Genomic DNA, 17,296 nt, shown 5'->3' on the forward strand with positions numbered 1-17,296 from the left:
GTAGAAAATAGCACTTCTTATATTTTAAGCATTTACTGCCCGTTCTTTATAATTGTTTTCAATTTATTAGTGTTGGAAACAATTTCCTGTTGGATTGTAAGATGATCTCGTCTTATTCTATCACATTTTATATCATTTCATTTCAACTTAATATCCAAACAATACAATCACAAATAATTTTTAATTTTAACTTTTTAATTTTTTTATAATCATTATAATTTTCATAAATTTCTAAACAAAACACAAAAACAATTTAACTTTTTTAAATTCTAAAACAAAAATTATATTCTAACAATATTTTAATTTTATAATAGTTTTATTTAACTTTTTTTTCTATTTTTCCAAGATATCGTAAAACATCTTAAATTAAATTATTTCATTACTATTTACAAATTATTTTAATACTATTTGTAAATTTTTCACCTCATCTTATCTCATCTCAGCTTAACATCTAAACTAGACTTAATGTCAAATTAAATGCTCCCGTATTCCATACTTGTTCAGACGTGTATGTGTATGTACAAGCACAAGGTCTGATCGATGCCTGTAGTCCAATTTCAACATATATGGCCCAAAAACGAATGATGTAGAATGTACACATGTTTCACGGTCGAAGTCATGAGTGCCATAGACTGCCTCTTGATTCTTGCCCAGGTCTCCATGATGGCCCAATGGATTTCCCCTTATGCCACCATGCTAAGATGATTCTCTTCTTTTAAATCTTGAAAATTTCGGTAATTATCAATCGTTTGCATAAAAAGCTTGCTATGCATCCCTTTGGTGTGTTTCAATGCATTTGAAATATATTAAATAGAAAAATTCAATTCATCATCCTTATATCATATACTTACTTTGATTTTTTATATTTTTATTTTTTTCCATTAACAAGTATATAATGTAGGGATGATAAGTCCAAGAATTCAATTAGTTTAATAGGAATAAAAAATTAAAACATATGTAGTGAGTGGTGTAAGCAGCTGGATAACAAAGCCCATATGGGGGCTGAAATTGGTTTTTTGCCCTCACGCGCACCACCACAGGGCTTGGATGGACTATCTCTTCAAAGCACATGAATAAACAACGAAAGGTGACAATGCAAGAAATCTCCAAAGCCTTTTTCTCTCTACCTAATAGCATCCTTCTCTACCCAGCTCCACCTAGAGGGGGTTTGATCTTTAGCTCCTCTCTCCGTCCTTCTGTCCGGCCAATGCTATAGTTGTCTATAATGTTTTTTTTTCCATTTATTTCAATGTTTTCCGTCCATAACACCAAGAAGCACCAATCTATTACATACCAGCCCCCTACGACCACCACATGCCACACCATAAATTCTCCAGCTGCCGATCTATCGAATGGTCGAAAAAAATTGCTCAAAAAAGCGACACGTGAGGATCACGAACTGCCACGTTAGTAAGCATCTGCCAGTGCCATGTGCGGCACCATGAGGTTAGTGGCTTCGGATATCTCAGATCTGACCCCCACTTTTTTTCCTAGAGTGGCATGTGATCCACACGTGCCACCACAATCAATGTTGGTTCTACGCCGGTGTATCGACGCGTCCTCCAGTTGCTATGTCCCTATGTTCCTACTTTCCCTAACCGATGATCAAGATAAAGTAATTGTGGAAGACTCTAATGCCAGTCCAGACAAACAAGCTGCAGCACACACTGTCTCACTGCGACTTTTATTCACAGTTTAATAGTCTGTTTATCAGACTATTCAAAAATCGTTTCAAGCGGATTCTCCTTAGTGGGAAATGGGTGGACGCCAAATCTTGACTCTAGATCTCTCTTCTTTCTTTTTTTTTTTCATTGGTGTTGCTTTTGTTTACTTTGAAATGATTGTTGGGGACTCTCACCTTATTGAATCTTATATCATGTAACCCTTAATTTATCTATAAAACTGCTTGCTTAGGGGGAAAAAAAGAACAAAAGAAAAAAAAAACAACGGAAGCTGACAGGTGTATTCTCAAGTTCAAGAAGTTCAACACTCATGTCCATGGAGATCCTATTCTCTCCTCCCTTTCTGGTACTCACTCAATGGCACACATCAACAACAAACATACGTAGTACTGATTTGCAAGTCCTCAAGTCTATTTGGAAGTCTCCTGCGCCTTATCTTCTCTTACGTAAGTATGAGTTCTAAATTCGTGTAACAAAAAATTTAATAGATTAGTTTGAACCCCATCTAACTTAACAAACATTATCCCCACATTATTTTGACTACCGAATTCGCTAGCAAAAACTTAAACAGCATTCCTTTTATAGGAAGACAAGCAGACCTCTACAAAGTATTACCCATCTATGTCTACATGCAGAAAAGATAAAACGAAAGAACCAAAAAAAAGAACAAGAAAAAAGAAAAAGAAAACAGATGGGGAGGAAAAGAACTGAGGAAAGAAGAATGACATGTAATAAAAGGAAAAGAAACAACTCCAAACAGCGCCTCTAAATAGGTTGCCATATGCACCAATGAACTTATCTTTATTTGTGATCATGCGATCGCTAGGCAGCCTTCCCTGTAGAATAAAGAGGCAAATGCATTGTCGCCTTTCGCCTATTATCGTGCCAAGAAGACCTTTTCCATCACACATTGGCTTTTTCTTCAACACTCCCCTTCTCTTCTGTTTTCTTTTCTTCAGATGCATCATCGTTTTTTGCCTCTGTAGCTGCTTTAGTTTCAAGTGCTTCCTGTGTTTCGGCCTTCTCTTCTGTTTTCTCGTTGGTTTGGGTTTCAGCCTCCTTAGGAGCATTGGCAACATCTGGGTCTTCTGTTTTCTTGTCCTCGGATGTTTCATCAGTTTTGTCCTCTGCAGCTGCCTGTGTTTCGGCCTTCTCTTCTGTTTTCTCGTTGGTTGGGGTTTCAGCCTCCTTAGGAGCATCAGCAACATCTGGGTCTTCTGTTTTCTTGTCCTCTGCAGCTGCCAGTGTTTCGGCCTTCTCTTCTGTTTTCTCGTTGGTTTGGGTTTCAGCCTCCTTAGGAGCATCAGCAACATTTGGGTCTTCCGTTTTCTTGTCCTCGGATGTTTCATAAGTTTTGTTCTCTGCAGCTGCCTGTGTTTCGGCCTTCTCTTCTGTTTTCTCGTTGGTTTGGGTTTCAGCCTCATTAGGAGCATCAGCAACATCTGGGTGTTCTGTTTTCTTGTCCTCGGATGTTTCATCAGTTTTGTCCTCTGCAGCTGGTGCCGTTTCAGTTGTTTTCTCTGTTTCGGCGGCCTTCTCGAGGGCATCATCTTCAGGGACGGCGGTCTGTTCTACCAAAATTTCAGATTTCTCAACCTCCGAAAGCTTGGTCTCAGATTCATCTGTTGGTTCTTTTGTCACTGATAATTCTTCTTGTTTTAGTACTGGCTCCACTGCAGGTTTACCATCAGTTGAGTCCTTCCCTTCTTCATTCTGCAAAAGTCAATAAAAAGACAAAAAGAATTACTCCAGAGGCTATGGAAGAAAATGTCATCAATAATCTCCTGTGATTTATTAATTAGGTCTTAAAAATTCTACAGTGCACCAATCAACAGCCAAACAAAAAAACAGAATCTAAATCATATGCCTGCAAATCAAACTATATGATTTTGAAGCTGAGGAAATAAAGATCAGAAACTCAATGGTCATCACCAACCACTTGACAAATCTCGTGCAAGGGGTCCCATTTTTATCAAATCAATAATACTCCCAACACAAACAGTACAAAATAGTCTTAAAATTAATTTGGTACATTCACCTAAACCAGGTTCAGGCCTTATTACGTCCCCACCAACTGGGCAAGTCCTTGTATCATGTTTATCAACAATCATTTTCAATGCACTCAAAGTCCAGCTTTAGAACATGAGTATGAGTTACTGAAGCTGTCTAATTTTGCCATCCAAGTTTATTTAGTTATAATCTGCCTCTCCATCTATCATATGCTAAAATTACTTAAAATATACCTCAAAAATGGCAAAAAAGAAATGCTGCTACGCTTCTTAATTTATACCATTCACTTTATCTATTGACGTGGTACTACAATATGGTGTCGTGTGAATTATTAAAAAAAAATTAAAAAAGTATATATTCAAAACAAAAAGAAGAAGACTAAAACCTTAAATTCTATCTACTATTTTATGTCTGTACCACATTAAGAGAATAAAATGAGTAGTATAAGTTAGAGGGCATAATAGCAATGAATGGAAAAATTTAAAATGAAGTACGAGGTTTGTGTGCAACTTTCCATGGTAAAATGAAACACAAATCCCCACTTCGGTTGAAGAGGAGATGAAGACACGCACAAGAAAGCTTTGGAAAGGCAGACAGATCTCATGGCTTGCCCTTCACAAAGTAACAAAGGGTGCGGCAGCATGAACCAACAGCGTAACTGCGCAGAAAATATCCAAATGGGATCCAAAGAAGCTGGTGGGGGCTTCACACTAGGACACGCTTCTTTGTCGTGAAATCAAAGATGTGATTCAATCATGAATATACCTAATATCGATTCTCTACCACTAAAAGATTCTAACCAAAGCAATAAACATGAAATTCGTCACCCTTAGCCTGAAATTTTTTTTTTAAGGTTTGAGAGATTTGATCCATATAATTATATAATATTATTAAAATTAAGTCATATACATGCAATTGAATATTGCTCGTCTCAATCAAAATAAAGAATTACAAACAACATTTTCTTTAAAAAATAAAAAAGTTAACCTTGAGTGAAGAAATACTAAAAATTAGTCAGGACAGCACTTGATTATTTAAATTAAAATATATTTTATAAATTAAATCCTTCAAACACGCAAATCCCACTTGGATAAGAAAAATCATTCAAGGAAAATTGAGGATGGCGACAAAGGAGTCGGCAAAGCATAAAGAAATGGGTCAGCTTCGCCTAGGGTGGATAGCAATGATTAATTTTCTTTTTCTGGGTATAGTAATGATTAATAAACTAGCACAAACTTCGCTGAAGTTTTCTCGAAATTAACAGCTACACTCTGTTTGGGACTCCAGAAAATGTTGAGGCCCATCGTGTTTTAAGATTACCGGGATTCGAAGATCAAAGCATAAGGAAAATATAATCTTTCAATGATCTTTCGTTTTCGTTCAGTTTATTGACAATCAAAGGGAACCAGAAACCAGACAAGATCGCCAATCATCAAAAGCGAAAATTTACAGACTTCTATATATCGGGCAGTTTAAGGAAAAAAAAAAAAAGAAAGTTTTAAACCAAAAAAAGGGAACGAAAGCGGGAGGGATTTTCACTTCAGTAACAGAAATCAGAAGCAACAAAAAAATTTCCAAGAACGTCAAACCTGCAGATGAGATCAGAGCTTTTTATTTATTTATTTGCTTATTTATGGAACTTCGTGAAAAAGGAGGAAAATATGAAACCATGATTACCTCCTTGAACAAGTGGCTGAGAGAACGGCGCTTGATATCTTGGTCGTCAACTCTGTCATCATCAACAATCTCCTTGACCTTATGATCATCGTCGTCTTCCTCCTTCTTATCAGTCTTCTCAGCCTCCTCCTCGTTAACGCTGACGACAACAACAGCCGCCTCCTTCTCGTTCTTAACCGGTTCTTCAGCTGCACCGGCTTTCTCCTCCTTCACCGGCTCCGGAGCCGACGCCTCCTTCAAGACCTTCGGTTTAGTCGCACATCCTCCCATCTCTCTCTCTCTCTCTCTCTCTCTCTATAAAAAAACTCAGAACTCCTTGCTAGTTTCTCTCTCTAGAGCTTGTTGAAGGCCAACAGAGAAGGCTTTTTATAAGGAAAGAATTCGGCTGTTGTGTACGAGTTCCGACATTTGTTCTGCGGCAAAGAAATAAACTTTCACAATACTAATATATATTATATATATAGTAAAATGTCATTTTTTTTGTTTGCAAATGCCATTTTCCTTTTTTATTTTGAGGGTCATAGCCACAGGCTGTTAATTTTTGGGGGTCACAGTTCTACTGGCTGTTGCGATTAGTTAAATCGTAAGGAGGATAAAAAAAAAAAAGTAATAATAATAATTAAAAAAAAAAACAACAACAACAACAAAGAGAAACTTGCTCGGATTGATTTGAGGTTTTGAGAACTGAAACATTAGAAGTGGAGATTGTCTGTTAAGAGTTTTCGACAGATTGTTGGGTGGGTGAAAACATACGGTTTGACCGAGGGAACTCTGGCTTGAGGGTGGTTTGGTGAGGTTGCGTGTGTGCTTTTCATTTACAGCGAGGCAAATGAATTATTATGAATAAAGAAGTGATACATATATCAAAACAATTATATAAAATAAATTTACTAATTGATATAGTTTTATTAAATTAGTTAGATTTATTTTATAATAAAAATAATTTTATAATTTAACGTCCTATCTCAAGATATATCAATTTGTAAATTTATTTTTATAGAAAAAATATATTTATAATCATGAATTATGCAACCATCACGTAATCGCTTTGAAAAAAATAATAAAATATGATATCTACATAAAAAAATTAATTTTTTAATAATAAATCTTACTATTTTTTAAAATAATTATGTAATTTTTACATACTTTACGATTATATATAGAATTATTTATTTTTATATAATTTTTTTTGTGACTAAACTATTATTTTTTTTTTTTTTTTAATGAGCATGAGAAATTGGGATTGGTGGATTGTGCACCTTTGTAACGTGAGTTGGATGTTTTCTGTAAGTGGGTCCCTTCCATCCTGGTTGGCATATGGACTATTGGAGTTTGTAATTAGTCATGTGGACCCGCCTTGATGAACATGGGATTAGTGGTCCATTAGCCATTTAATTAATTTTTTTTAAACATTCCTCTTCTTTTGGTTTAATTATGTGATCCTTCCATGTATTTTTGGTTCAAGAAAATTTACTTGTTAGTCTATTTATTGATATATTGAATATATTATTAATGTAAAAATGGAAAAACTTCCATATGATCTGCTCTAAAAAAATATTGATATTTTGACATTTTTTATATGTCGATGACTCTAATATTATTATCTTTTTGTTTTTATTGGATTGATATTTGAATAGTTTTTGTGACTATATATATATATATATAATAATGTCTGATGGTCTTATGACATATGATCAAATTCTCGAAATGAAAAATCTAAATTCGAAACTAATCCCCACCTCCTTGTATCAAAAAAATAAAAAATAGAGCCATCATGTGGATCGTTTTAAATGGGCAGGGGTTATGCAAGGAGCATTAAAATTTCATAACTGAAATGCAATACATTGAATATATATATAACTTTGTAATTATCAATAGTGATGTTGATACATATGTTTGGGGTGACTATTCAAATTCAGTTTTAGGATGCTTCCAGATGCATAGATCTAAAAAAAATCCAATCACCTGCCCATTTGATGACTATTCTTAATGACTTATTAAGAGATTATTCAACATTCATCGCTAATATATGTTGTGCCGATGATGACAGCGCAACTAAGTGGCCGAACCTAAGGCCATTGATAATAAAAAATAAATAAAAAATAAAAAATATGCTTCTTAAAATAATGGCTTTAGGATCTCATAAAAAGGCATATTCATTTTTACCTGTAATTTTTTTGGAACAGGTCCAATTATATATATATATATATATATATATATGTTACCAAATAATAAAAAAATATATAGAAAAAAAATATGAATTATTATAAAATATAGATCAAGACCTCTTTTTTTTTTTTTTTCCTCAACAGGTATGTAGTATAAGATTGTTGAGTAAAATTTTTCATAAAAAAAAATAGAGGTGATCTTTAAACTCTCATAATTGTGTGGTGTCACAATCTCCCTATCTTTTCATCCTCCTTCTATATATAATTACACATACAAATTACAAGCATTTATAGATACATATATATATATATATATATATTAAGTTCTTAGATTGTGTGAATTCTTCACGTCTGGCATCTCCATCTTTTGTATTAATTGTGTGAATTTGTGCAGTTTGATGTGCGAACTTGTTTATAAGTAGACTTTTTTATATTAATTAAACGACAGAAAATACATCGTTATGGGGGTACATTGTTAATTATCATTTTTCATGACTTGGAAAAAATGGAGAATATTCAGTGAGAGTCAGAAACAATATTGCAGAGCTGTGTTGATTTTGGCTGGCGGAATATACCGATATCCTATCCTGCTTTGGTTTTTGGGATTATACTTATAATTAAAGAAGGTCGATAAGTGGTTGTGTCCCAATAATTACATCGTGTTGGCCATTACAATTAACTATCAATTTGTTTCTAATTTCTTTATTTTTCTCTCCGTTTGTATTCATGCTTCCACGTTCTGTAACTTTCCTTTTGCGTGACTTATCATTACATTCACTTAATCCCAACATTTTTTGTTGGAAGTTTTTATATATCATATATTTTTCATTTTGTTTTTATTTTATTGAGGTGATATTTTCTATTAATTTTTAGATTTTATTTTAAATAAAAAATAATTTAATGATAATAAAAGTTTCACATTTTATATAAGAAAAATGATATTTTTAGTCATAGAGTGTACATATGCCATATAATTTTTGTTTTAAAAAATGAGTAAATATATATATATATATAGAATCTATATAAAAAATTAATTTTTTAATAATAAATCTTACTCTTTTTTAAAAGGAGTGCGCGGTGTAACTTGTATAAGTTATAACTGTATTTAACATTACTTTAATTTATATAATAAGATGATCAAAATATTAAAACGTAAATGTGATATGTATCATTACTTTTTTTTCCCCTTGTATAACGCGTAGTAATTCGGAGGATTTTGGTCAATTTGTCTTCTCGCCAAGTGAGCTTTATCCTACAAAGAAAAACCCATACTTTGTGTAATTTTTTACTTTTAAGTTTAAATTATCTTCGTCGACCCATCGGATATCATGCATCGATCGACCGTCTGGCCTGTGTAAAAATCGACATCAACAAATCTAATTACTGACTATATATAAATTATGATCGATGTTTAGGAAGTCAAACATATCTAGGAATATATCCATCTCCCCAGAATATAGAGATTTCGATGAATATTCTTCCGTTCCAACCGCGCGAGCTGTGATATTGACTTCTTCTATGGCCGGAATACTGACGGATAACGTATCTCAAATAGTGCGTGCGCACGATCAAATAATATTGATCATTAAAGAATAAATAAAAAGAGGGCAAAATCAATAATGTACACGACGTTAGAGTGCTACAGAACTATTTCCGACCAGGATCATTTATATATGTTTGCTTTGATGAGCCAAGCTAACTTATGCTAGCCATGCATGTACCCTGTCTCCATTTTAGTAGCCAAAATATATAGAGATGTCTCTCCACCAAACGTGAAAATGATCCATCACACACACACACACACACTACAACATATATATCGTTGTTTTTCATGACTACTTTTGGTGGAAAAAAACCCTAAAATATTCGGTGAGAAAATAGTATTTCCGACAAGAACCTCTCATGCCAGCTTACTCGGCAGAAATACTTCGCCAGAAACGGTGTGTGTGTGTGTGTGTGTGTATTGAGAGAATAAATGGTATATATTAACGAATAAATAAAAAGACCACTAATTTTTTCGCGCATTAATACATGTATGCATGGGTTTTTGTCCATCGGTTGGTCCATGCATGCATGCGATAATATCCTATCCTATCCGTTCAAGTTAAATGCAAGTGCATCATCGTTCTACGTTTTAATTTTCAAATTAAATCTACGACCTTAGATCACCCCGGATGAATTATTTTAAAATGCCGGCTGATATCGCGAGTTTTTTTTTTTTTTTTGTTTTTAAAATATATATGCATCTCAAATAATATTATATATTAATTAGACAAATTTAGAATTTAGGTTTGAATAGACATAGGTACGTACGATCGACATGTGTGTTGCAACTTGCAAGTTTGCAACATTTAATAATGAGTATATATATGTAATGAGCGACGTTTAATATAACTTATTCAAAGTGCTGTGAAAAAAGATGTTTTCTCCAATGTTTTGGTTATGGATGCCATGTTCAACCATATTTTGCCACGTGAGTACGTACTGTTTCTTTAAACAATATTTTTAAGCTAGCAGACTTTCGTGACCTGCCATCTCTGTTTCTGTATTTTTAGTTCTTACAAACTACATGAATAGCAAATGATGATACTCAGACATGCGAGTTGGCATCTCCATGATGATCTATGTCAAGTATGATGATACAGTACAATGTGGATCCTCTTATTAAGGATTGCGTTGATCTTTAGGTTGATTAGTTTTTTTATTTTAAACGCCGAGTACACGGAAATAGTGCATGATGGACAGTACTATTCACGTATTCGTTTGGCACTCAACCATATATTTAATGAGTGGGCCTATTATCCGTCCCACTCTTGTCAGTGGTTTTTTTTTAATATATTTAAATATTTTTAAAAAATATAAAAATATATTAATATATTTAAAATTATTTTTTAATTATTAAATAAATTTTTTTTTTTTACCAGCAATCAAATATCTCGCTCAAGAGAGATAAAATAGTTTTATTTATATTTAATTAGTCAATGTTGACGTGGCTTGTACATGATAATGTCAAATTGTTAATCTATTTTTCCTTGTGCTATACTGTCATGTCACATAATAGTGTCGTGTCATGGCATCACAAGTTAGAGTTGACCGCTAATCGTTCGGCAAAAATTAGAGTTAATTATGGACGTGGCATGCCACTTGGCATTGTCACATCAATTGTTAGATAATATATATATATATATATATTTATATGATATACTGTTCCCCGTGTATATACTAGAATTAAAAGTAACTTAATTATCATACTTCTAAGGTGGAACATGTAGCACCCAGGTCCAGCATGAAGCTAACGTTCAATAAAAAAAAAGTTATTTGAATTAATATGTATGAAAAGTTTCCTTGAGATTTAATGAGTAATTTTATAATAGAGTACGGGTTCAAAATTTATTTTGACAGAGTATAGATTTTATTAGATTTGATAATTGGGTTAAAATCTTTAATGGATCAAGTGAAAATTAGTCTGAATAATTTATGAGACAAGATGAATTATTTTACAAGTTGAGTTGAGGCCCATTAGTGTTGGTTAATACTCTACCCATGAAAATATAGTTAAATCAAAGAGATTATTTGGACTACGCTAACTGGCCCAGTCCATTTATTAGTTCTATACATTGCCCAAGATGTGGGCCCAAGTTCAAGCCCCGTAAGAATCAAAGATCAAAATCCACACCACACACGTTTCCACGCTTGTTTCCACACCATGCATGTCTCCATCCCATTAGAGCTCCCGGCAGGTCGTGTGTATATTTATACATATGTAAATTGCATGTTGATAGTTTACCAAGCTAAGGTTGTCGCCACTTGAGCTTTCAGTGAAGCAACTCCTCCACGTAGTTGCCGCTAGCCTACTGCACCTCTACAAGCCACCAACCCACGTTACCATTGACCCATACCCCTCTACCGTAGCAACCCAAACACACACACACACACACACACACATATATATATATATATATGTTGATAGTTTACCAAGCTAAGGTTGTCGCCACCTGAGCTTTCGGTGAAGCAACTCCTCCACGTAGTTGCTGCTAGCCTATTGAACCTCCACAAGCCGCCAACCCACGTTACCATATACCCATACCCCTCTACCGTAGCAACCCACATTTAGCAGCTTCTCCACGCCTCCTTCCAGAGTTGCAGATAAAACCAACCTTCTCCTCAACCACTTGTGGTGCCATCACTGTAACCCACAAGTGGTGCCACCGCAGTTCATCACATGAAGGTCTCTATTTTCACCACATAGAAGCAGAGCAGCCCCATTCTCCTAGCTCTAGATCCCATTAGATGCCACTAGCCACAGCATGGTAAAGTCCAGAAATGCTGGCCAGTCACCTTCTCCTCACCCACGTACCACTCCCGTAACCCCACGTTCGACCTTCTCCCCCACTATTTTTATTTTTATTTTGTCTCTTTTTCTCACATCTCTCTTCCTCTCTCATAACAACATCGTCACCCATAAGGGAAGCTATTGTGAACTTAATTATGTCCGGCCTCCAGGTCTACCATTGCACAACTCTGTCACACGGTTTGTTTTTTCTCTCAATAAGCCAGTGTCACTTCTCTATTCCTCCCTCTCACGTTATTTCTCTCTATCTATGTCTCTCTCTCAGTGCTCAGCCGCCCAACTCACCAACATTTTCGCCTCACCACCCAAATCCGTCGTGTCTCCCTTCCCTCTCGTTAAGCCTCAGCCGCACCACCCCTCTACTAATGTTTGCCTTGTTTTCAAATTAGGAAAGATTCATTTATCTCCCGTAAAGCTTCGCATAAAGTAAAGTAATTTTTTATAGAATTACTCTTATGCCCTTTGAGTTACATTAAAGCAAATGTGTTTTGAACTTTTATTTTTAAGTTGGGCATATTTTGTTTACTATGGGCCTCGGTTGGTAGAAAATTAGTATAATACTTGAAGTGGGCTTAGTCCCACTTTATATTAGTACAAAAAATTTATTTTATAGAAATATTTTAGAATTAATATATTAGTCGAAGAAATTAAGTGGATATTGATAAATTTGGCAAATAATTATATTTTAGGGTTAAGAGAATTTTAAGACATATAGGAAAAATAGGTTATTTTAGTATTTCAAGTTGAAGTATCGAAATACGTGTTTGATTGAAAATTTACAGAAGTTACGTGTCTATTTTAAATGTGACGACTAATAATTGCCCAGCACTGTTGTGGAAAAATTTTGAAAAGTTAAAAATTCCAAGTAAGCGAGGTTCCTATGCTAGACTTTGCATAAAATAAATGAATTGAGGTTAATTTTGGAAAAATATGCATGTTTTTTTTATGAAAAGAAATTTGAAATAATTTCAGTTATTTGTTTTGCAATACACATGAATTCTGTATAAAAGAGAAAAATATTTTTGTGCTATAATTGGTATAGATATGAGCAATTTTTGACATTCTGTTTCTGAACTATACAAAAGGAGCGAATATGAAAATTTGTGCATAATTATATGAAGATGCTCTGAATCTATTTTAATTATGAAGATGATATGATTCTGTTCAATATTCTGTTTCAATAAGATGTGGCATCTGAAAACTTTTGGCATGACATTCTGATTCTGTAATGGTTCGTTTTCTGCTTTACTCTGACCTTAGTACAAGTGTAAAATTACTATCTTTATTTGGGTAGGTATCAATTTTTCTATTTCATGTGCACCCATTTTAGAAGGAAAGTGATTTTCTGCATGGTCTTTCTTGCATGCACACTCAGGACTCCGAGAATAATAAGGAAAATATTTCACATTCTGTTTCTTCTTGATTGGTCGTCGTGGTTTGCACAACCCTACCACGAGAGTTAAACATGGTATTCTACTCGGATATGATGCTCAGTTATGCTATACCAAAAGATTTTTGAATATAAATGTTTTAATATGTTGCTCATATATTTTGATAACATATTTTGGTTCTGCATTTTAAAAATAAAAAAGAAACAAAATGTTTTGTTCTGCATTCAGAACTATGTAAATGCTCATATTTACATACTAGTATATGTTCTCTGCTTACAGAGATGTTGATAACTCACCCCTTATCTCTACAATATTTTTCAGATGATTTGATTGTTTAAGTTGAGTATCAAAAGGATGCCATGGTTATTTGAAGAATGTTATTTAGTAAATTTGTCATGTTCCGATGACATAGTATGTTGAGAGATTGACATTTATATTAAGACTTTGTGGTATTTTTAGTTAATTATTTTGAAATAGTTGGCTTAAAACATTGAGATCTATGTGTAATTGAGAATTTAGAGTTTAAATTTGTATGGTGAGATATGTTTTTAAAGAGCAATATTAGGTACAGTCTCCATTTGAGAACTGCAATACAAGCATAGACTATTTTAACTTTAAAATATTTTAAAATTACAAAATTATTCCTCTTAAAATAATATTTTTTTTTATTTAATAATGTGACTGCATATACAGTTTTCATTTGAACACTGAAAATATAATTTCTCGTTATTAAATGACAATAAATAACCATCCAACCCGTTTGGGACTGGGCGTTACACATCATATGTGCCAGAATAGTTTTCCACCTTCCCGTGCCAGAGGCTAAAACCCAACTGTTCTAAATCCATAAATTAGATGGAAGAGGCCGAAACTGGAAGGCAATGAGCTTTAGACAAAGTCCAATCCCATCCCTGGTAATCTCTGGACTCTGTGGAGAGGAACTCGAAACAGAAAGAGTGGAACACAGTACACAGAGCAGTGCGGAGTGAGCCAACCTTTGCTGACTCCTAAGCACGGAAGCGAGGCGTAGCCATGAAAATAGCCAAATCATCCTTTTACTTGAGAAGCAGCCCTACCTTCTTCATGAACATAGCCTAATAATTTCTTGCGCTATTAAAAAAATCCTTGTTTTTTTAAGCAAGTGTTTTTCTTTCTTTTTGATCGATATGCAATTTCAAATACCCAGATTGCGAAACTTGTCGATGATAAAAAAAAATTCATTGATTTCATCAGCTGCGCCAACTCATTTTTCTTCGTTTCATTCTACACCTACTTTATATCACCAGTGGAAGAACAAGGGGAAGTCAGTAAGTTTATTATGTTTCTTTCTTTCTATTCTGTTTCAAAGATTTTTTCTTCCGTGTGTACTAATTAATGATGCTTGCTTATTATCCTTAATTTTCTCGGAAGTTCGTATTTTGTGTGGATATGAATGTGTTCTGTTTCTTCCATTACGTGTTTGCAGGCATGCATTTCTGTTTTACTTTTTAATCGTTCGCATACATGGAGCCGTTGCCATAATAAACTTGAATAAGAACCTCTCTTTTAGAATGGTGGGAGTTTAAATGGTTAACCCTCTTGAATTCTTAAAATGCTAAGGTGGGACTTGTATCAAATTCTATTTAAATCTATGTATACCTTGGAATGCTAATTTTAAATATTTCGATCTTAAGTTCAATTGAGTACCAGTGGTTTCGGTTCAAATTATTTTGTGGCCATCCATTTCGGTTTAGTATTGAATCAAGTGATAAGGGCTGATATATTCATCCATCGCCCCAAAGTCTGTCGCATTCAGTTAGATAATTTACATACCAATTGCTAAAGTATAGAATCTAGATGCCTAGCCATCTATCTCTAACAGAATAACTGACTATTTTGTTCAAGACAATTTTTCTACTATCAGCTGTTATTAATTGATTGATGGTGAATACACAAACATTCGCAGATAAGGGGTGAACTAGTAGTGTCATCAAAATCCTCATTTGAGATTATTTAGCTCATCTTTAACATTATGAAGTAGGACAAAGGGCTTTGACACCTATTCTGAAGCAGGACAGCTGCACAGTATGCTAATTATAGGTTACTTATATATCAAAAAAAGAAAAGTATGCTAAATATTAAACCTCAGGAAAGACTCTGGCTGGGTTGAGTATATAGAGGCATTACACTTCGAATTGGGCTCAAAAATATTTTTTTATTTTTTTAATAAGTAAAAGGGAAATTATATTGATAAGAAAAGGCATAGCCCAAGTACACAGAGAGTATACATCGAATATGCCTAATTACCACTAATCAGAGAGATACAAGCAAATCATGAAAATGGGAGGCAAATTAAAAATATTGAAGGGTTAAAGAGGGCTGAAAATAGGAGGCAAAGTTGCAGGATTTTCTGGACAGTGTAGGATCTAGGAAGGGGTTTGGGTTTTATGGTGGCAAAGGTAGGTGAAGTTTGGGAACTCAGTGTTTCGAATAGAGAAAGAAAAGAGGTTTGGTTTGGAGGCAAAGCAAGGAAGAAATTTGAAGTTTTGGTGTCTAGCCTGTTAATGGTAACCCGGAAACTTTGTTTTTGCTTTGGAGTTGTTTGGGCGCTAATTAAATAAAGAATATTTCAGATTTTAGACAAAGAATGGTTCAGGAGTTTGTGACGGATAGAGCTATTCATAAAAATTGACTTTCAAGAAGATTGCATGTCCTCCATGAGCTGAAGGTCTTGTCTGGAAAGGGTTAGGTGGCAGCCCACAAATTGCAGTAGTGTGAAAAATGCTCCCCATTATTTATCTTTACCTTATTTGGTCTATATGGAATGAAAGGAATGATTGGATCTTTGACGACCACAAACAGTTGCTGGAGGAGCTCAAAACCCTTATCTTTTCTTTATCAATACAATCGTCCATTGGGACAGCTTCAACTGACTGTAATGGGCTAAAATTCCATGATTTTCTTGTATATTTTTCTCCTTCTAGATAAGTGTCTGTCTTGTATCAATAAAGTTTTTGTACCTATCAGAAGAAAGGTGTCTGTCTTGCATACGTTTAGTGTACTTTGGTTGCTCCTTTTGCGCTCTTTAATAAAGATTTCTTACTTCTAACATAACAAAGAGCTGATCATATTTTTGTGAGGTGTGAGGGAGATTTGTGTACCAAAATGAAGGGTTTCAAAGAGGATTTCATGTGCTCGTGGTTCTTCAGAGTTTTTTCTAAGCTGTAGGGTGACTCTTTTTTGCCATATGAGAGAGACAGATAGTAGAACTTATTATACTCTTAGAAATTAAATCTTCAATCACTTTCTTACAACCACTGAAGTCCTGAGCAAAAAAAGGGGAATACATTATTGATGTCATCAATTTGATAATTGAAGTTTGGCCTTTATTTCTTTGTCAGTTCTATGATTTTCCTTTAATCGTGGACAAGTTTCTTGTTTCCACAAATTTCTTCAGTTTTAAATTCAGAGTTACATCAGATATCCGGTACATCAAAAGCGTGCTGACACAAACAGAGCACTTAAAGACCTCCTCTTCAAAAGTGGGTCCTCAAAGCTTTGGGTACACTTTGCCTACGTACAACTCTCTTTTGTTAAACACTACTGATTCTTTATTTGGTATTTTTGGTGGAATATCACGTTATCATAACATGGATGTATACAACTTTTAGCTTGTTGATTCTAATTCATTGAGAAACTACATTTAGAATGTGTGTTCATGTCATCAATCTGCTTGGATATTTAGTTTTTGAGTTGCAGTTATCATTCAAATTTCTTCTTGATGGTAAGTGGCATGCTTAGATTTTGCTTAAATTATTATGGCGCACTGATTTTGCTTGTTCGTTGAAATCCTTTGACACAATGAATGTCTTGGGGGCCTATGTTGACCTTAAGTTTTCCATTGTATGCATCATTAGGCCATTGAAAAAGTTAAAGTCATCTCAGAAGTGATGATGGCAATTTCACATTATAGATTTGGGTGCTTGAGGATGATGAGAGTTCATATGGGAACACACTCGTCTGCAGAGGAGAGCTTTG

At 34.3% G+C, this 17,296-nt stretch overlaps 1 protein-coding gene and 1 long non-coding RNA gene across 6 annotated transcripts; one reads left to right on the top strand and one right to left on the bottom strand.

Annotated features, from left to right (window-relative positions):
* Positions 1–2,230: 2,230 nt before the first annotated feature.
* Positions 2,231–5,799, bottom strand: LOC121250558 (late embryogenesis abundant protein 76). Of its 5 annotated transcripts, none has more exons than XM_041149698.1 (3): positions 5,370–5,799; positions 3,066–3,395; positions 2,231–2,831 (listed from the first exon to the last, which is right to left on the bottom strand). In XM_041149698.1, the coding sequence occupies exons 1-3, from the start codon at positions 5,637–5,639 to the stop codon at positions 2,586–2,588; spliced, it is 846 nt and encodes a 281-aa protein (XP_041005632.1). In that variant the 5' UTR covers positions 5,640–5,799; the 3' UTR covers positions 2,231–2,585. The 5 variants fall into 5 exon arrangements, with proteins under 5 accessions (XP_041005632.1, XP_041005630.1, XP_041005629.1 ...); XM_041149696.1 differs by having other exon boundaries at positions 2,231–2,819; positions 2,925–3,395; XM_041149695.1 differs by having other exon boundaries at positions 2,937–3,395; positions 5,370–5,798.
* An 8,305-nt stretch (positions 5,800–14,104) lies between these two features.
* LOC121248087 lies at positions 14,105–16,943 on the top strand. The gene is made up of 2 exons (XR_005937394.1): positions 14,105–14,586; positions 16,716–16,943. It is a non-coding gene; the product is annotated as an uncharacterized LOC121248087 (long non-coding RNA).
* The last annotated feature ends 353 nt before the right edge of the window (positions 16,944–17,296 follow it).

Source organism: Juglans microcarpa x Juglans regia, chromosome 2D (assembly GCF_004785595.1).
Source record: "Juglans microcarpa x Juglans regia isolate MS1-56 chromosome 2D, Jm3101_v1.0, whole genome shotgun sequence".
NCBI classification, from domain to species: Eukaryota; Viridiplantae; Streptophyta; class Magnoliopsida; order Fagales; family Juglandaceae; genus Juglans; species Juglans microcarpa x Juglans regia.